The following is a 21,510-nucleotide window of genomic DNA, read 5'->3' as shown; positions in this document are numbered from 1 at the left end:
GAGGGAGGACATCGCAGCACCTAAGGGACACTGGAAAACGGCAGTTGCTGTGGAATACAGGCACATTCTCTCTCTCTCTCTCTCACACACACATACACACATTGAACCTTTGCTTTATGAGTCCCCTTGAATCACATGACACCGCATACACAGTAGTATCTATTGCCATTCCACCACAACACATACATGCCGCAAACGCACATTACCATACATCAATGACACAACATACACACACTATTGCCGCTGCACTGACACATGACACAGGAACACACTCATCTACACAAACACCCTCACATCACTACACACATCATGACAATGATCGTCATACAACAACACTCACCTGAATGTTGCACGCAGCAACACAACAGACACAACAACATCAATCCCATATGCAAGTGGCACACATACTGACACAACCACAACCCCACTCCAGCTTCCTCCACCTGAACCAGCCAATTGCATTGCATATACATGTACTGACTCATACACACAACTCAAAGCTTAACATGATAGACACATGTCCCCTTGCAATGTGCGCACATGGACAAGATTGACAGGTGTGATTGTACTGTCATTGTGGTAACAGCATTCATTTGCCAATGAATACTGACACCAAAATGACAGTTGTGTATGTGTGCGGGTTTGTGTACCAATGTGTCCCCGTCCGTGTTTGACCCTCTTGTGTTCCCAACATATGCATGTCACAGTAATCTGAAAACATTACTTTGGCATGTATGTGTCTGCAGTGGTCAGAGCGGATGTACAGTGAACCACCAACGTACACAGCCAATGCGTGTTACCTACCTGCATGTCCATCAGCGGGGCAGAGGAGGCGGATTTGGAGGGTGGACTTCTGGGGGGGTGTCGTCTATTCTCTGTGGTCCAGTGGCAGCAATGACGGAGGGTGTTGGCCAGTCATGTCCAGCCAGAAACGGAAATGGAATTCAGAAAAAAAAGTTTTCACCCCTTTCTCCCTACCCCAATCTGCCAAGTCAGAATTGGATGTCGGACTGCCGCATTTTGCTTGGCTGTAAGGCACATCCAAAGCTGCATGACCGTAAGTGTGGCTGGAGTCCTGCAACCAGCCACTCTTTCCTTTGTCGCAGTGGTGGTGAATGGAAATCCTTGGAAGAACTGACAGGACTTGGGCCGGGTATCGTATATGGGACTGCCAACATGTAAATCGGGCGGGCGTCTGTTGAAAAAGTGGCGGCAGACCCGTTACTGTCAACATGTAAATCAGGCCCTTAGCCTGCTGGTAATCTGGCTTCAGCAGTTGCTAAGTGAGCAGTGTTTCCCATCATATTTCTTCGGCCCTTCAATATGCCCTAGTGCTATTCGAATTAGTTACAAAGCACGAATTGTTAGCTGCGGCCTAGTGCTTCTCTGGACGTGTGCCCAAAACAGTTTATAAAGGGTAATTTAGCTTAACACAGGAAATAAGCCTTTGATTACATTGCACATAATACATGTCTTTAGTCACTGACCCATCACTAATTTTGTACTTGTATTCAAACTGAAGCGAAGGTTATATAAATGCTATAATTTCCCCATAATAGGTGTGTTGCAGATAATAATTGGTCCAAACCCCATCCTTATAAAAACATCTCATGAGATAAATCGCTGCCTTCCCAGTTGGAAAGGGGATGCACACCTATCTCACTGACCTGATAATATTATTTGTCTATAATTAAAGCTCCATTAGACACTGTTATAGCGAATGTAAGTACCAAGAGATGAATTGCTTTATTCTTTGGAAGTTTTGTTGTCCCCTATTGTAGCATGGTACGTTTTCTTCAATGCCCATCACATATTATATTTGTTATTGTCTCCAACAACGGATGTATTGTGTTATTAGTTCTCCATCAAACAGCTTATGCGTGTGTTCATTGATTCAGTCATAAATTTGCACAGGTTTGCATTATCTCAACAAAGATGTATATCAATATTTAATGCATCAATCAAATGATCTACGCTAGCATTCAGTCCCAATCCCAGAACACACATTATTTTCATTCACAGATATGTGCAGTTATTGACTGCCAAATCAACGGCAATAGTCTTAATTTCATTAACCGATTTGTGCCAGCGCTTATTGCAATCATATAAGGATTCATGCAACTGCAGTAAAAGAATGAATGTCAATATTAATTGTCCGAATTTCAAGATTTATTCAAGTCTTCCACTCATTACATGATACAACCGTTCAGTCCCCATTCAGATGGTTTGTTGAGCCAGTGAATACGTTAAACAAAGAGACTGTGTAGGTAACTATGCACCAGGAAACATTTAATAGAGGACAAACTAAAAAGTGCTACATGACAGTAATTTAACCTGTTGACCTGCTGTATATAGAAAAACTATGGTATTAATGTTCCTTCAATTTGCAGGCATGCATACTATTGCTGCACAGTTGCTTGGGTCTGGTGCTTCCATTAATGACACAATGTCAGATGGGCAGACATTACTACACATGGCAATCCAGAGGCAAGATAGCAAAAGCGCTCTATTTCTTTTGGAACATCAGGCTGATATAAATGTCAGGTAAGATCTAAGGAAACTATTTCTGTGAAGTAATATGTGTTATAATTTAAAATAATTTTTTGTGAATTCTCAAATTCAAGACTCAAATATGTTTGTAAACCCCCTTTTCAAACATGTTTTGAAGTTACATTTTCCATTTGAAAATAACTTGACTTAAATGACTATGAAATAGAAGTGATTGTTAATTCGTTAACTCAAAAGGTGACTCCCCACAATGTGCCTCTAGACATTCCATCTTGGTTTATGTCTAAGATCTCCTGAATTCTTAAGCGAGAGTGCATCTTTAGATTAGCAAGTGTAGGAAAGTGCCCCTTTTCTTGGCATGGTAACCCCCATGTTCTGCCTGTTTGTCAGTGTGTTTGACTGTGTGTTCACTGGGATCCTGCTAACCAGGACCCCAGTGATTATGCTTTCTCCTCTAAATTTAGTTGCTACTAACCGTTTCTTCCCACAATTGGCATACTGGTCCCCCCATGTAAGTCCCTAGTATATGGTACCTAGGCACCCATGGCACTGGGGTTCCAGGGGATCCCTATGGCCTGCCGCAGTTATTCTGCCACCCATAGGGAGCCCCTGCAAAGGGTTCTGCAGGCCTGTTATTGCAGGCTGCGTGAAACGGGTGCATGCATCCGTTTTCACCACAGGTCACTACACCAGGTCACTGTAAGTCACCTCTAGGGTAGGCCCTCTCAGCCCAGAGGGCAGGGTGCAGGTACCTGTGTGTGAGGGCACCCCTGCACCAGCAGAGGTGCCCCCACAAACTCCAGATCCATTTTCCTGGACTTTGTGAGTGCGGGGTGCCATTTTACACGTGTACTGGACATAGGTCACTACCTATGTCCAGCTACATAATGGTAACTCTGAACCTGGGCATGTTTGGTATCAAGCATGTCGGAATCCTACCCCAAGTATTGGGGTATTGTTGCAAGTATTGGAAGTATGACTCCATGCACTCTGGGAGCTCCTTAGAGGACACCCAGCATTGCTACCACCAGTCTTACAGGGTTTTCCGGGCAGCCCTGCTGCTGCCACCCCTCAGACAAGTTTCTGCCCTCCTGCTGCTTGATCTATCAAGCCCTGGAAGGCAGAACAAAGGATTTCCTATGGGAGAGGGAAGTAACACCCTCTCCCTTTGTAAATAGGTGTGACTTGCTTGGGAGGGGTAGCCTCCCCAAGCCACTGGTTTGCTTTGAAGGGCACATTTAGTGCCCTCCGTGCATAAACCAGTCCATAATGGTTCAGGGACCCCCATCCCTTCTCTGGGGTGAAGCTTGACAATCGAAAGGGGAGTGACCACTCCCATCTACATCACCACCCCAGGGTTGGTGCCCAGAGCTCCTCCAGAGGGTCCCTGGGTTGTACCATCTTGTTTCTATGGTTGGCAGGGAACTCTGGGAGCATCTGAATGGCCAGGCCAGGCAGGTGATGTCAGAGCCCCCGCCTGATGAGGGCTTACCTGGTTAGGTGACCCATCCCCCCTAATATACCCTAATACCCTAACATGATAGGCCTAACCTCCTACCTAAAGGAGAGCTGGGTTTGTTAAACCTAATCTGCCAATGCCATGTCAGGAGCCACCAACCCTCGTTACCTTGGAATGAGGTCTCTATCTCAGACTCCGCAGGGACACGAAGACTGGGTCAGTGTCAAGACGACGTGCAGCATCGATATCAGCGATGGTGGCGATGCCCTGTGGTCGGAATCCCTCTGATTATCTGTCGAAAGTGCGATGTATTTATAGAGATCTACCAGGACCCCTGACGTAGGTGTGTTCCCAAACAATAGATAACAGACATGCTTGGGACGGCAATTATTATACACAAATCCCTCGAAAGTATAGAGAGGGAAAATCCCTAAGTGTGAACACCTACTGTTTGTCTTTGTCGCTTGATCTTGATGCCTTGGCGTGCTCGCACTGATAATGCAAAGCATAACAAGTGGCCTAACTATAAATAAGGCAGCCATCTTAGATGAATTAAATAATTAAATGGGCTAAGACAGAGCAAGCTAAGTAGGTTAAAAGTCACTAGGTGACGGGGGCACGAGTCTGAAAGCCAAAGGCTAAGCTAACTCCTATTATCTCATTAAAACAAACTAGGATTCACTACAAAAGTACCTTTATTTTTGTACAACTGAGTGTTTTCTTTCATGTGTGTAAGTGCTGTGTGACTACAGTGGTATTGCATGAGCTTTAGATGTCTCCTAGATAAGCCTTGGCTGCTCATCCACAACTACCTCTACCTTCTAGACACTGCCTACACTTCATTAAGAGGGGATACCTGGACCTGGTATAAGGTGTAAGTGCATAACTTGAAGTTTCATACATCAACAACAAAACAAAAATTTTAAGGTAACAAAATGTGTGGAGTAACATTAGGTTTGTCATTCATTATCGTACTTCTGGAGGTGTGATAGCGAAATTAATGATTGGTGTGGCTTGGTGAGAGGTTGCCTAGAGTGTCAAGCAGCCTAGGAGTCAGCCCTGGACAAAATCATTATGGTAGCTATCTGTTTAGTAAAATCCTGTTTACCTATTTCTTGAAAGCAATGGTTGATAGCTTCAGCTGATTCTCCGACAGGGGAGAAGTCAGTATGCTGGGGCAGCTGTGAAGAAGGTGCAGGCATATAGGAGGTTCCAGTAAGAGGGAGCTAGCAGACTGTCGAGAGCGGCTGTCTCCTGAAATAGTAAGCCTGTGTGCTAGGTACTTGCGTTCATAATAGTGCATAGTGTTGTGTTGTGTGGCACACAGGCTTTCTTCAGAAGGATCCTAGCTTCGAATCGGAACCAGTGGAGATACCTGAGTGTTGGTGTGATACAGTCAAAACAACTTTTTCCTGTTATCTGCCTTGCTGCGCCATTGAGTATCAACTTGAGAGGCGCAAGTGGTGATTTTGGCAATCCCATTAAGACACAGACACAGGATTGTTGACAAGCACACGTCTTTGGTCCAAAAGTTGAAGATAAACTATAATACATTTATTCAATAATACTAGCTAATTGAAGGTCAAACAATACACTAAACTCATCTCACTAGATTTTTTTGGGCTGTTCACACTTTCACAATTATCATGAGTCTTTTATAGTCAACAACAGGCAAATGTATGAATGTCTAAAGTCTGTATTAATCACAAAAAACACTTGTGGACTGAGTTTAAAGGTAACACTATCAAATTAAAAGTAATCAACACACTGCTTCAAAAATCCCTAAAACCTTTTGTGTAAGTACACACCTATTTTAGGCAGTTTCATAAATAGAGTGGTGGGCAACTCCTCTTCAGGAAGTCTTGGATAGAACAACACGTCTGGTACTCTTGTCAGTTAGTAATAAAGGAGAAGTATGTGTTAGCATGAAGTCTCACTAGTACTTAAGCACTCTATAAGATCAGCATATGCATCTTAGAGGATTTTTAAAAAATGCCAAAAGCAAACAAATACCAGGTTCTGTGTTTTTTTTATTCAAGTGACATCCTGAAGAGGGTAAAAATAACATCTAAAATGTATAATTTAATATCACCCTGAAAACGGTGAGACTGTTGTTTAGAATATCGGAACAATATAGGTTGGTCAAGTCTTCACAGTTTAATAATGCAAAGAAATGTTATGCAGTACAATGAGATATCCCTACGACTTCAAAGACAATGTACTTGCCTCAAAAGATAAATTGCCAATTGTAGTAGTTACTCTTGAAAATGTACCTTAAGTGACCTGCAAAAGTATTGGAAATGTGGCCATTCTCCAGGTGATTAAATTCATGGGCTTGACCAAGGTAAAAATCATCTCTCAAGTTCTAAAATCTCCAGGACAAGAGCTTTGCTACCAAAAATGCGTACACCTTATCAGTTTCATTGACCAGTGTCAGAGAAAAATACAGTAATGGTCAATTTAAATGTAAATGTAATGTAAATTCGTACTTGTAAAGCGCACTCCGACCCTGAGGTATCGAGGCGCTGAACGCATACGCTGTGGAACCCATCCTGGCTTTTCCCTGTGAGATGCCCACTCCTGGGCAACCCCCAAGGTGAAGCCAGGCATCCCAGCGCTGTTGGGGCCGTTGTGGAGATTAAGCAAGCTATTGCCCAGAGTTGCAGAGTGAGATCCATGAGTTAGATTAGGCACTGAGGCGAGAAATATCCTGTCCAGGGAAATTGAGCTCAAGAACCGCTGAGGCGGGAATTGAACCCTGGTCCCAGGCCAGATCTCTGCATCAGGGTCTGCCTCTCTAACCATTGTGCCACACTTCTCCACATAACTAATGTTATTCAAGGTTCTTTCCAGTGAACCAGCAGCAGGGATAGGGAAAGTAGTACCATTAGTTGCACATGCTACTCCTTTAAAATCTTACATAATATTTCCTTTCCTGCTCTTGCCAGCTAAAGGTTGTGGACTGATATCAGGCTAATCTCAGAAGAGAGCTACTGAAACCCAAGAACGTAACCTCCTTAAAGTTGTCAGAAGATGAATGCTTCAAAAGGAGAAAGATAGTAAAAGAACAGTTAATAAGCTTTCATGAAAACATTAAATAAAACATTTATTTTAGCAACTGTAGATTTAACTACTCCCATCTAAAGCAGATGGCCTTGAAAATCATTCCAGAGCTAATTAAAATGTATACAGGATTGCTAAAGTGAAAAGGGCATCAAACACAAAGTCTTGTATTACTAGCCTGCTTAGTTGATCTCCATGAAGGTAGATTTAGTTGTAGATTTAGTTTGAGTTGCTGTCATATTTGGTATTGGTCACATTAGTATTCAGTGTGATTGTAAGACCTGCTAAATTCTAGTCTTTGAAAATTAGGGAATATGTCTTGAATTGGATATTAAGAGTTATTCTCAGTTTATATTATAATAGCAAATTAGGTATTGAAGCAAAAGTGTCAGTAATGAAAAGGAAGATCTCATCAGAGTAGAACAGTACTTTGAATTTGTCACCTATTGTGATCCTTTGTACAGTCTTGTCTACTTTTGATGTGATTTCAGAATGTGTAAATAAAGCATTGAACAATGTGATTGAACAGGAGCAGCTTTGTTTGATGCCTTTACGTATTGTCATTGGTTTCTATGTATGAAGCTGCCTGCAGTGCAATAATACTTTAGCAGATTTGTTTTCTCAAATCCCATGAAGTAATGTTTTTTGTTAAAATGTTCCGCTTGAGGCGGTCAGTGGTTCATCACTGTAGAGCAGGAATATTTTTTTTAGCATTTAATTTGTGTACAAGCTGATGAATGATATGATTGTCACAAAGCTGAGCTATTCATTTCATAATACCTGCTTTACAGGTTTCTCCTTTCCCTATTAACCTGTCATTGTCAGTAACCTAATGTTTCATTCAAATATTTGCCTGCAGGCTTATCATTTAGTTATTTCTGGGATGGCACACATTTTGCTTTGTTTATAGTGGAAATTGGATTTTGTTAATCATATCATTGACTCCCATTCTTAGGCAGGGACATGTTTACATTCTGATGGTTTAATTTATTCACCGGTCCACATACCTACATCTTGGAGATATTTTTGTTTTTAACAAAATCAGTGCCATAGGTGGACAGTTGCAGTCTGAAAAGGTACTCCGTGGCCTTGCTTTGGTTTGTTTGTTTTTCATCGTTTTACATCCCACTAGAAAGGATTGATTTTCCTTTTATTAATGAGGCTTCCTTTCTATCCTAATGTTTTTTTTTTTTTTTAAATCTTTCTCTAAATTCTTGCATCCTCTTTATACTGCCACTTGACCTTGCCCTTTTTTTTAGGTTTAAGCTAAATGTGTTCAGTACAATAATTATCTATGACGGAAAGGCTCAATAATAAGAAAAGTTGCGAAATGAGAATATCTTATTTATTGAGCATTTCCCATTCCTCATAGGTAGCAAGGGATATCTTAGGGTTGTGCATATTCTCCTACTGTGTATTATTGATTTCCTCGTGTGTTGTCCATCAAATGAAGAGCTATAAAAATTATATGAGAGTACTTTATCTCATTGATGCTTCTCTGAATGCTATTTATTATCTGACTATCAAATTAAAGCCACAGTCACTGATCATAATATTGATGCCACTTTATTTTATAACGTAAAGTATATATTCTGCAGTGGACTCTCTTAGTTTTCATGGTTATCTACTTTTCCTATGTATGTGTCTGTGTATACATTCATCTTTTCCTATATTCCTGTCTGTCAAGTCCTAATGTCTTCAATCTCATATTGATAAAGAGCAAATATGAAAATGCTGCACCCTTTTCCCACCCCATTGCTCTCTGTTTGCTCTTGTTCGAGTTTCCTCTTGGGTTTTCTTGCCTCTATGAATACATAATGTCAACTATGTTGACTAAATAGTTGCAACATTGGTTAAGGCGTACCCCACCAACCCCCCACCCCCACCCCTGTACAGTGGGAATCTTGCCATCTTTTTCAGCTGCAATCATGCCAATACTTACACATATTCTCTTACTGGAAATCTTTGTGGTCATGGCTAGTGCTCATCATTAAAACCCAGTGCGCTCTGAGGACAAATTACCAATATGTCTTAGCTGTGTCAGTCCCTGAGTTGTACCTAGTTGGTAAGTACTAATGTTAACAAACATTATCTATCCTTCTATACTATACATATTCTACACTGTGGTAAATATCCATTAGATCTAGCTAATTTCAAGTTCACATCAATGTACTTAAGTGTAAAGTGAACAAAAGCTGATGGACTATTGGTTTGTTTTCATTAGGATAAAATTATCCTTGCCGAGTTAGTCTGAGGCTACTAATTGTCATGGAAAACCAGTGGACCTCATACTCACATCTGTTTCTGTTGCACAACTTGCAATTCCTCCTCTTCACATACAGATGCATGCTTCCGATCCAGTACACTCAAGCAAGAATCACACCCACTATACTCTCCATCTAGACTCAAATGCACATTCACCTATCCAACCACTGAAAGTCCTGTGTTCCTGGACTTCCAGAAACTTGAATACTCTAATTACTGCCTCATTTTGGCAAAATGATCTTACTACTAAAACTTTTTCATCCGCTCAACCTTATTGCAGTACGTAGCCCAAATAATATGTTTGGTCAAAGTAAATAATAAGAACGCAATAGCCTTCTGCTTTTTCGATGTTACTCTTTTTGAGGCACACTCTTATCCTCCTCCACATGACTTTGCTTTCTTCCACTCTGCCCAATTCGCTGCATCTTCCTCGCTGCACCAGTGTGCATAATTCAGTACGTATATCTGCTATGTCTGACTGTCCATTTTGTTCCCAAAGTCATCACACCTCCTGCACTCTTCTTCAGTGTACTTTCCTGCCTTGGTAAACTGTTTAGTTACGCCTTCACCTGTAGTATCTACCTGCAGTATTTAAAAATTATCATGAAACTCCCATTGCTCAGGAAAGTGAGGTACAATCTCTTTTTCTAGCCACTATCCTCTTTTTTTTTAATTCCCTTCTTCTCCAAGTGACTTAATAACATAGTGTTTCTTCCGACTACCCTTTGCTTTTCCTCCATTAATCAGTTCCTCCCCCTGCAGTCTGGATTATGACAAGCACTCCACTGATACCACTCTTTTACAAGGGCCCAGCTTCCTCCCCACAGTGCACAGTTACCACACCTTCTCTAGTCCCAACTTTCTTAACCTCTTGACAGCATCACATCATGCAAGCTACTCTTTCCTCTGTGGAATTTATTGATGCAGTGATGAAATGGTTCCCCTGTTCTAGTAGTCAAAGCTTTTGTATATATTGTTATTTATTGAACCCCCCCCCCACTCCACTATGTTGGGCATAACTTTTGTTGACTCTTGCCATCGTAAGATGGAAATAATCTTCTTTTCCTCTACTGTTACGTCTCCAACCATTTTAAATACTGTAGTCATCTTTCCTGCTGACAGTTATGTGCATTGTAACTTCAACATGGGACTAACGTTCTTCATAAGCTTGACTGTCACTGCTGCCTGACTCCACCTACAGATTCCAAATAGTTGCCACACAGTACATCACACATTGGCACATCCTGCTTCTTTACTCCGGTCATGCACAATATTAACAGCTACAAGGGCATCCAGGTTGACTTTCAGTAGTAGTCATTCTCCCCACAACAAAATCAACTTCACTCCTTGCATACTCTTCAACTTCCACAAATGCCAACTTCCACCTGCCTTTCCATGTCATCTGACTGGCTTTAAAAATATGTAGAAATGTAAACCCCTCTTCAAAGCAATACAAGACCCTCGTCCCCTTAGCTTCACTAAAACTCTAGTTCTGCATTCCAAATCACAACACTACACTTGGAAACCTCAAATAATTTTCCATCATCAAGCCACTTGTTCCCCATCTAAGTTTCTTTTAATTTGCTAGTGCTGTTGGCACTTGAGCCCACTCCCTTCAAGCTGAATCCTCTGTATTAAGGTCTGCACTTAAAGCTCACGTTTCTAGTATTGAGGACATGCCCTTTTGTGCACCTGAGTAGTGACACTTCCTCTCCGCTTTTAACCTTCTCATGGCCCTTGCTGCCGTGTATGCCTAGTTTTATCACCCAACCACATTTGTTACTGATCTGTTATCTTTCTGCCACCGATGTTCTAATACACCGGTTCTTAACTTGTGCTTTGCAGACCCATAAAGTCTGCAGCACCAATTTACGGGGTCTGCAGACTTAGATGATTTCTTACCATAATTTTCCATCTATAATCATAAGCATTTTAAGCAACATTACTGTGTAAAGATTGTTCCTCCTACGAGGATAATAGTTTCATCAAGTAATGATGATACTTACATTAAGAATGCAATACAATAGATGTTAAGTATTTGATATACGTATTAATACAGTCAATAAAGATATTTTTAAAAATAGAATCTTAGCATTTTAAATGTCTTTTTAGTGAGAAGCTGACCCTTGCCCCTTTGTGTTACAGCATGCTCCATTCTGAACTAGCTATTAGCTTCTGACTAAAGTCAGTTTTGAATAGAGTATGATTTGTTTTTTAGAAAATTATATGCATTTGCACAGGCATGTATCCACAGGGAGACTGCCTAAAAGGCCCTTTATGCTGCATGATTTCCATTGTCACTTACAGACCCCAAGTACCTACACTTATTGTACTGACAAAGGAGTATATCTACACTTTCCTGCAGAGCTGAAATACTTCCTCAGGCAGCATGCACCTCGCAAGTATACAGCATGTATGATCATCACCTTTGCCCATACCAAGCTTGAATGCTGCCCTGTGCCTGTCGGTGGCCACTGTCAATCCGGTTACTGTTGCTGTTCCACCACTTATGCTGTTAAATACTAACTGGATCTTACGCTGGTGTATAGTTGCTCAAATATTTAAAAAGAGGGCTGCAGAGTTAAGTAGATATGCTGAGTTCATATAGTGTGCACTTGTTGTTTGTATTATTGTTGCAGTACAAATCGTAGAAATGGCTTTGGGTCCTTGGCATCCAGCTGTGTTATCATGGGGTCTGCAGAAGTCAAAAGGTCAAAAACTGCTCATCTAATGTACATCAGACGATGATCTAATGTACAGACATTCTACCGCATTCATAAATAAATATACAAAGGCCAATTACTGTAGTTGGCTTGGCACTTCAACCGAGCAAGGTTCTCTTTTTTTCTTCTTAGTTCCTCTAACACAGATATACCTTTCTTGGTGAGCTGGCATGAAACTTAGATTGCAGATCTTTGGCCATTTTCCTTGTCTTATTAAGACATTGTCTTTCTTCTTCTTCTTATTTTATAAAGTTGTGGAAGAAGGAGATGTAATTGTATTTTAATTGGGATGGTATTTATTTGATTAGTCCTTGTAGAGCAAAGACTTTTACAGAACATTTGAAGAACATGACCAATACTTGACTCACATATTGTTATCTCAGACTGTAGACCGATTCTGGTCCTGCCTTTTTTCTGTACAGTTTTGCCTTCAACGTAATTGTGCTTGTGTATTTATCTTTATTTCATCATAACAAAGCCTCAGATACTTTATTAACACTTCAGTTAGTTTTTTTGCAATTGAAATAATTCAGCATTGTTCTGGCTTATAAACATTCTCGACTTTTGGGTATATTACCACCAAGAAATGAGATCTGAGCGTACTTGCAGATGTTTAACTGAGGGGGCTGCATGCCAGGTACACTGCATGAAATGTGTGTCAATATGCACTCATGGTGTCACTCATGTGGATGTGCATCCTTGCCAATACTGTTTTTCTTCAAATGAGTGTTGTTTAACTGTTTCTCTCGTGCAAAACAATGGCTTAATGCCTAGCACAAGGTACATTTTGTTTCTCTTCTTTTCTCCTCATCTTTCAGCTGGAGTAATTTATGTTTTAACTGGATTTAATCCACATATGTTTTGTCCCTAGCCATTTGCAGAAGTTGACCTGCCTAGCCTCTGTATCCCACACCTAAGGGTTAGTTATCCTGTACAGGCTTGTGCTCTGTGTTTTATGAAAGCAGAAAGAACAGATGATGGACGGAATGCTGAACAAATCAAACATTCACCTCCAGTCACAGAGATATTGGTTTAATCCATTGTTTTTTGCCCACCACGCCACCTCAGTTTAGACCCAGCCATATGCAACTATGTCTTGATCCGGTTCCCCAAGTCCAGCCCGAACTGCCAGGCCAGATCCTCCCTGGACTGGAAACAAGCATCCTGGGACTGGTTTCGGAGTATCACCCCTCATCAACCAGGTTAATTTGAATCTAGTGGTGCAGTGAGCACAGGACCCACATCCGGGCATACCCGTTTCCACTTAGGGCGACAAATGTACAAAGTATAGATGATGGACGGAATGCTGACCAATGTAAACGTTCATCCTCAGTCACAAAGATCTAGGTTTAATCCATTGTTTTGTTGACCCCCACGCTCCCCTCCTCCTCCCCGTTTGGACGCAGCCAATATGCAAATCAGTCCTGACCTTGGGAACAGTCCTACCCGAACTGGACTGACGGGGTGAATGTTTGCTTTGTTCATCATTCCGTCCGTCATTTGTTCTTTTTGCCTGTGTTTTACGAAGGCACAAGTTGTCTCTTTAACCACTGGTGACCCATTCCTAGAGAGAGATTAGATTTTATCACCAAGAAGAAGTAGCGAGAGTGTTTGAGGGGTTGCAAATGTAATTCAGTAGTAAACTCCATCAAGTCACCATCAGAAGTCATAAGATGATGTTTGTAACTCCTGGGTTGGTTCAAATACCTGATTTCATAACCATTGTTTAATCTGGTAAGTGAGGCCCCTTCTGAGACAGAAGCATTTCAGGACAAAAGGAAACTAAATAGGCAGTTGCTTCAAGGTTTATATGGAGTACCAGTCCTCACTACAGTGCAAGAAACAAAGAATGAAACCTCATTATCAAAAGACACTGGCATGTGCCTGGTCCATCTTTCTGACCAGCCACCCGATTAGTCCTGTTGGGAAATAACTCCTCTTTCTGATGGATACTTCTGACTGCATATTCCTCACCTTTAGAATATCCCCAGGCACCAGACTGGATCCAGAGATTTTCAACTGCAGTTCTCCCATGCGCCAGGCAGCCTTGTACAGCACTTCATTGGCTTTTTACCTTTTCGTTATCATCTTTCCTTGTCTTCCAATACGAATTTAGAGCTCTGTTCTGAATTTTTTTAATTCTTCCAACTATTTTCATACCTGTCAGACAGTGTGCTAGGGAATTATGTTTCCTCCAAAAACTACAGGCTTCAAACCATGCGAAGGCTATAGGAAGCAAATGTCGATCATGGACCGGCCGAGGTTTATCTTATGGGCCTGGTCTCCTATCACAACTTGCAAGCTGTGCAATGTGTGCCCTCATACACCCAAAGATGACCCAGGACAAAGAGGCAAAACCTTACAGTGCCAAACACAAGAAGAGGTGGCAGTCAAATCACAGGTTTCCCTCCAATTCTAGATCGTTGTCCAGGTTTCGGTCCTGGTCAAGACGCTGTTCCAGTGAACAATCCACTTCTCCCTAAAAGCAGACCTCACACCCGTTCTGACACTCTAGCTCGAAAGAGAAGGTTTTAGGGTGTCAAGATAAACATAGTACTTCTTCAAAGTCCCCTGTTTCAAAATTGATTGTTCCCAATGCACCCTGAGCTCCTGTCTACTCTTCATCTGATAGTGGCCCTCAAGGAGGCCATGATGCATACCTTTAATGTGATTCTGACGCAGTCTGGTGTGCCTTTTAGCCCTACGGACCCTCAGGTACTTCCAGTCAGATTACCACAAGTGGGTCCATCCCCAAGGCCCTCTGTCTCAATGGAACCCTTTACTGGGCCTGTACCATCTCTTGTACAGGCTTCTACATTGGTCTACATGATAGAAAGCTCCTGTTGTGAAATTATCTTTCCTTATTGCTATCATGTCTGCCATTTGTGTTAGTGATTTATGGCTGTAGGAAGTTGGCTCTGTATATACTATTTCAAGGTAAGAAATAGTGTGCACAGAGTCCAAGGGTTCCCCTTAGAGGTAAGATAGTGGCAAAGTTAGATAATTTCAATGCTCTATTTTGTGGTAGTATGGTCGAGCAGTAGGCTTATCAGAGGTTAGTGTTAAGCATTTGTTGTACGTACACAGGCAATAAATGAGGAACACACACTCAAAGACTTACTCCAGGCCAATAGGTTTTTATATTGAAAAATATATTTTCTTAGTTTATTTTAACAACCAAAGGTTCAAGATTTGCAATAAACACTTTAAATGCAAGATACTTCACTTGGATACTTTAGGAACTTTGAATAAAAGCAATATCATATACAGTCTTTGTAAAAATTACTTTAAGCTATTTTCAAAGTGGACACAGTGCAAAAATCAACAGTTCCTGGGGGAGGTAAGTAGAGGTTTGATTTGGAGGTAAGTAAAAGTTAGATTTGGAGGTAAGTAAAACACTTACAAGTCTCAGTCCTGGGGCATAGGCAGCCCACCGTTGGGGGTTCAAGGGAACCCCAAAGTTACCACACCAGCAGCTCAGGGTTGGTCAGGTAAAGAGGTGCCCAAAACACATAGGCGCCTATGGAGAACAGAGGTGCTCTGGTTCCAGTCAGCCAGCAGGTAAGTACCTGCGTCCTCGGGGGGCAGACCAGGGAGGTTTTGTAGAGCACTGGGGGGGACACAAGTAGGCACACAAAACACACCCTCATCGGCACAGGGGCGGCCGGGTGCAGTGTGCAAAGCAGGCGTCAGGTTTCAGGTAGGAAACAATGGAGGGACCCGGGGGTCACTCTAGAAGTGCAGGCAGACACAGGGGGGACATCTCGGGACAGCCACCACCTGGGCAAGGCAGGGGTTCGCCTGAGGGGCACTCCTGCGCTGAGGTTTGGTTCCTTCAGGTCCTGGGGGCTGCGGGTGCAGTGCTGGTTCCAGGCATCGGTCCCTTGTTACAGGCAGTCGCGGTCAGGGGGAGCCTCTGGATTCTCTCTGCAGGAGTCGCTATGGGGGCTCAGGCGGGTAGTCTGTGGTTACTCACGGGCTCGCAGTCGCCGGGGAGTCCTCCCTGAGGTGTTTGTTCTCTGGATCTCGAGCCGGAGGCGTCGGGTGCAGAGTGTGAAGTGTCACGCTTCCGGCTGGAAATGTGCAGTCTTTGAAAGTTGCTTCTTTGCTGCAAAGAAGTAGCTGGTTTTGAGCAGGGCCGCTGCTCACAGGAGTTTCTTGGTCCTTTAGTCCAGGGCAGTCCTCTGAGGCTTCAGAGGTCGCTGGTCCCTGTCGGATGTGTCGCTGGTTGCAGGTTTTCGAAGTTGGAGACAGGCCGGTAGGGCTGGGGCCAAAGCAGTTGTCGTCTTCCTCCTTCTCTGCAGGCTTGTAGGTCAGCAGTCCTTCTTGTTTCTTTAGGTTGCAGGAATCTAGTTTCCTGGGTTCTGGGGTGCCCCTAAATACTGAATTTAGATGTGTGTTTAGGTCTGGGAGGGCAGTAGCCAATGGCTACTGTCCTTGAGTGTGGCTACACCCTCTTTGTGCCTCCTCCCTGTGGGGAGGGGGGCAAATCCCTAATCCTATTGGGGGAATCCTCCAAAACTAAGATGGAGGATTTCTAAAGGCAGGGGTCACCTCAGCCCAGGACCCCTTAGGGGGCTGTCCTGACTGGTGGGTGACTCCTCCTTGTTTTTCTCATTATCTCCTCCAGCCTTGCCGCCAAATGTGGGGGCACTAGCTGGAGGGGCGGGCATCTCCAGTAGCTGGGATGCCCTGGGGCGCTATAACAAAAGGGGTGAGCCTTTGAGGCTCACCGCCAGGTTTTACAGTTCCTGCAGGGGGAGGTGAGAAGCACCTCCACCCAGTACAGGCTTTGTTCCTGGCCACAGAGTGACAAAGGCACTCTCTCCATGTGGCCAGCAACATGTCTGGTGTGTGGCAGGCTGGCAGAAACTGGTCAGCCTACACTAGAAGTCGGATTGGTATTCAGGGGGCATCTCTAAGATGCCCTCTGGGGGTATGTTACAATAAATCCCAAACTGGCAACAGTGTGCATCTATTGTGCTAAGAAGTTTGATACCAAACTTCCCAGTTTTCAGTGTAGCCATTATGGAACTGTGGAGTTTGTGTTTGACAAACTCCAAGACCATATACTCGTATGGCTACCCTGCACTTACAATGTCTAAGGTTTTGCTTAGACACTGTAGGGGCATAGTGCTCATGCACATATGCCCTCACCTGTGGTATAGTGCACCTTGCCTTAGGGCTGTAAGGCCTGCTAGAGGGGTGACTTACTTATGCCACAGGCAGTGTGAGGTTGGCATGGCACTCTGAGGGGAGTGCCATGCCGACTTAGTCTTTTTTCTCCCCACCAGCACACACAAGCTGTGAGGCAGTGTGCATGTGCTAAGTGAGGGGTCCCCAGGGTGGCATAAGACATGCTGCAGCCCTTAGAGACCTTCCCTGGCATCAGGGACCTTGGTACCAGGGTTACCAGTTACAAGGGACTTACCTGAGTGCCAGGGTTGTGCCAGTTGTGGAGACAAAGGTACAGTTTAGGGAAAGAACATTGGTGCTGGGGCCTGGTTAGCAGGGTCCCAGCACACTTTCAAATCAAAACTTAGCATCAGCAAAGGCAAAACATTAGGGGGTAACCATGCCAAGGAGGCATTTCCTTACACAGGCCCAGTGCACCTCTGCACCATACACTGTCTTGTTTTCGGGGCAAGGTGGTCGCAGAATTCCACCTAAAAGAAAAAACATTTGTTTCTGTATTTTTTCCACATGAACACTCTTCTTTCAAACTTTGTTTGAATTAGATGCCAGACTCCCTTTTCCATTCTAAATTTACAGAGGTGTGACTTTGCATTCTTCAACTGTTTGTTTTGTTATTTATGGTAGGACTGATGCCGGTTGAGCTGCATCACGTTCTGCTGCCAGTGCATGAATCAATTGCTCAGTCAAGTTTCACAGTGTACATTGCTGGGACTAAAGCAGCTTCAGTAAACCTCTGTAGTCACATGCTGGTTAGCTAATTATATAGAACATGCACAGGGAACTCTTCACACACATTCTTCAAGCATTGCTCTATAGAGACTTTCTTCCAGAGTGATGTTCAATTTTGGCTTTAGGTTCTTCGAAACCTTTGCCTCAGCAGTAAGCTGCTGGTGCAGTCTCCTCTTTTTTGGGACTATTTATAAAGGCAGAGAGAATCAACATGAATGTGCATACAAATAATAAAAGCAATAAACATGCTTTGTCTTCACTAGATATAAAGTTAGTATGGAGTTAAAACCATCAGACTGGCCTTAGATGTTCAAAACACAATGAATACTACTGGAGAAATAACATCTTGGATGATGGCCAGTGGCAAGCACTAGGATTTTTAACCAGACATAACTTGAAAATCGTATAGTCATGAGTGATCATTGATCCCATGTGCCAGTATTTGTTAGTGAAATTGAACAGTATGTGTTGTTGATCAGATATGTTGTTGAGAGATTGAGAGGCTAGTCTCTGGTGACATTACACTGATTTGATGAGTGTAGGGTCACGGGCATGCTTCTATTATTTTAAATGCTTGTGATATTGTGAGAAAGTGTCTTTGCTTTCCTGTCAGTAAGTCCTCAGCTCTCCACTCTTTAGACATCTGATGATGTGCAGTTAAGAAGCTTTAAACACTTGTTCATAGTCAGTGTTCAGAAGGGTTGAACCAAATTGAGCTATTATAAGGGACCTCTTAAGAAGTTGTTTATGAATTCAAATATTTTATTGATCCAGCCTAAAAAAGGCTTTCTGCTATGCAGTCTACCCACACACTGAGAATGGGAGAAAGGCAGAATATAGTTAAATAGGATGATGTTTAGTTATTCCTAATCTGTAGTCTCTTCCATTTACAACACCCTTGGCTCTATATATGGTTAGGTAAAATACAGTGACAGGCCTTGGAAAACAAAACAGGACCAATCTCAGTTATAGATACACAAAAGCAAATAAATCATGGAATGTGGACAACACTACGCCATTGGAGTCATAAACAGAAGAGCTTGGGTGTCCTTACCAATCAATAGATAAAAAGTAGTACATGACAAGATTCTCGTTGAACCACTCATAAAGGTGTCTTGGACAATTTGGAATTTTTCCAAAATGGTCAGCAACCAGTCACGCAAATAAAATTGTGTTTTTTTTTTTTTAAATAAATGTTTAGGAGCTACCTTTTAGAAACACCAGTTGGCTGGTCCAACATCAAGTTAGGAACTCCACGTGGGCTTCTCGCCATGTATGTGTCCTAGTCTGTGGCAAGGGGTGAGTAGGAAAGCTATTTCTCCTTGCTATGCCCTTCTGCTAAACCTAGCTAATGAACTGGTTTGCCACTTAAACACTAGCCCTAACAAGGATGTAAGTGATTGTGCGAACATAAAGCAGTGGTGTCTAGGAACACAAAAATTGCTTTATTTGTTTTGTGTTAGAATCAATTAAAGCCATGTCACTCGAATTTTTTTTATTGGTAATCAACTTGTTTCGCTGTATGACTGAGTTCTTTGCAGATTCTTCAGTACTAAAAGCAGTACAGACTCAAAACACACTGGCAAAACTCAGAGGCAAGGGCACAACCAGAACCAAAAGCTGGAGGTGGAGCCAAATTCAGAATCAGAATCACAATAATGTTTGGGTTGTTCCGTCACTGCTCCGGTACAGTGCATTGGAGTAATTATTTGAAACGTTATGTTGTAAGTAGCAGATTTGAAAGCACATTGGACCACTGTCCTGGGACTAACTATATCAGAATTTAGCAACTTTTCCAAGGTATATAGGATTGTCCTTCAAGAAGCAGACCAAGTAGTAATTGGTGCATTTTGTTATACATTAAAGACCTTTACCTAGTAGCATTTGCTTTTTCTGGTTCTAATTCTTGTTTCATGGGCAATTAAGATAAATCAGATCAGGATTTTTATAGTGCAACTACTAATTTATAAGGCTCTCAAGGCACAGAGGGGTTTGTCCTCTGAGCTTCAGTTGAAGAGCCAGGTTTTAAGGTCCTTCCTGAATTGAGGTTGCAATGGTGACTGCCTGAGGTGCAGGGGCAGAGTGTTCCAGCTTTTTGCCGCGAGGTAGTTGAAGGATCTTCCGCCAACCAAAGTTCTCATTGGTGTTTGTTGAGCAGAGAGGTCTGGTTGGGGAGTAGAAGGTGATGCAGTGGTTGAGGTAGGCGGGTCCTAGGTCATGGAGAGCCTTGTATGCGTGGATGAGGAGTTTGAAATTAATTATTTTCTTGATAGGAAGCCAGTAGAGGTCTCTTAGGTGATTGGAGATGTGTTCATTTTGGGGAGTGTCCAGGATGAGTCTGGCGGAGGCATTTTGGATGTGCTGTAGTTTCTTCAGGTTCTTCTGGATGGTGCTGGCATAGAGGGTGTTGTCATCATCAAGTCTACTGGTAACCAGGGCCTGGGTTATGGTTCTGCGGTGGTCCTTTGGGATCCATCTGTAGATCTTCCTGAGAAGTTGGAGTGTGTGAAAACAGGAGAATGGGACTGAGTTGACTTGGTGAGTCATGTTGAGCAATGAGTCCAGGATGAAGCAGAGGTTGCTTGTGTGGTTTGTTGAGGAGTGGGGGAGGGGCTGCCGAGGGTGGATGGCCACCAGGAGTCGTCCCAGGCTGATGTGGAGGGTCCCAGGATGAGGATCTCGGTCTTGTCAGAGTTAAGTTTGAGGCAGCTGTCCTTCATCTAAGTGGCAACGGCTTCCATCTTGTTGTAGAAATTCTTCTTGGCCGTGGTGGGGTTTTCAGTCAGTGAGTTGATCAGCTGGGTATCGTGGGCGTAGGAGACAATGTTCAGCCTGTGGTTCCTGACATTAGATGAGAGCGGGACCATGTAGATGTTAGAGTGTGGGGCTCAGGGAGGAACCCTGTGGAACTCCGCGGCTGATCTCCGTAGATTCTGACAGGTAAGGCGGGCGTCTGACTCTCTGTGTTCTGCCAGAGAGGAAGGAGCATATCAACTGTAGGGCCTTTCCACGGATACTAGCTGCTTGGAGTCTGAAGCAGTGGTTGAGGTGCGAGACCGTACCAAAGGTGCCCAGTAGGTCCAGTAGGATAAGGGCTGCTGCCTGGCCGCAGTCAAGGAGCGAGCAGATGTCATCTGTGGAGGCGAGGAGGGTGGTCTCCACGCCGTGGTTGTTTCTGCAACCTGATTGGGATATGTACAGGATGTTGTTGTCCTCGATGTGCTTATGGAGCTGAGTGTTGATGGCCTTTTCGATGACCTTGGCTGTGAAAGGCAGCAGAGAGGTGGGGTGTTATTTCTTGAGGTCCAGGGGATCGGCTGCGGGCGGAACTTGGCTTGCTTCCAGTCCTCTGGGAAGGTGGCTGTCTCTATGGAACAGTTAAGGGTGTGGCGGAGCTCGGGTGCAGTAGAGGTGTTGGCTTTGTTGAAAATGTGGTGAGGGTTCTGTAGGTGCCCCGGAATGGATGCTGCTCATGATGGTGTGGGTCTCGTCCGTGTGGTGCAGGATTGGTAACGGTTCGGTGGGTCGGAGCTGAGGGGTTGTCGGATGGCTCAGAGGGTCTTGGGA

General features: G+C 43.3%; 1 protein-coding gene across 3 annotated transcripts in view; it reads left to right on the top strand.

Annotated features, from left to right (window-relative positions):
- Nucleotides 1-21,510, top strand: part of ANKFY1 (ankyrin repeat and FYVE domain containing 1) — a 526,918-nt gene that overhangs the window by 249,640 nt on the left and 255,768 nt on the right. For all 3 annotated transcript variants that reach the window (XM_069226693.1, XM_069226694.1, XM_069226695.1), the window contains exon 14: nt 2,391-2,544. In XM_069226693.1, the coding sequence (XP_069082794.1) occupies nt 2,391-2,544 (154 nt within the window). The remainder of the gene's footprint in view (nt 1-2,390; nt 2,545-21,510) is intronic.

The sequence above is a fragment of the Pleurodeles waltl genome, chromosome 3_2 (genome assembly GCF_031143425.1).
Source record: "Pleurodeles waltl isolate 20211129_DDA chromosome 3_2, aPleWal1.hap1.20221129, whole genome shotgun sequence".
Classification (NCBI taxonomy): Eukaryota; Metazoa; Chordata; class Amphibia; order Caudata; family Salamandridae; genus Pleurodeles; species Pleurodeles waltl.
The sequence above is the reverse complement of the archived record's forward strand: the minus strand, read 5'-3'. Positions and strand labels throughout refer to the sequence as shown.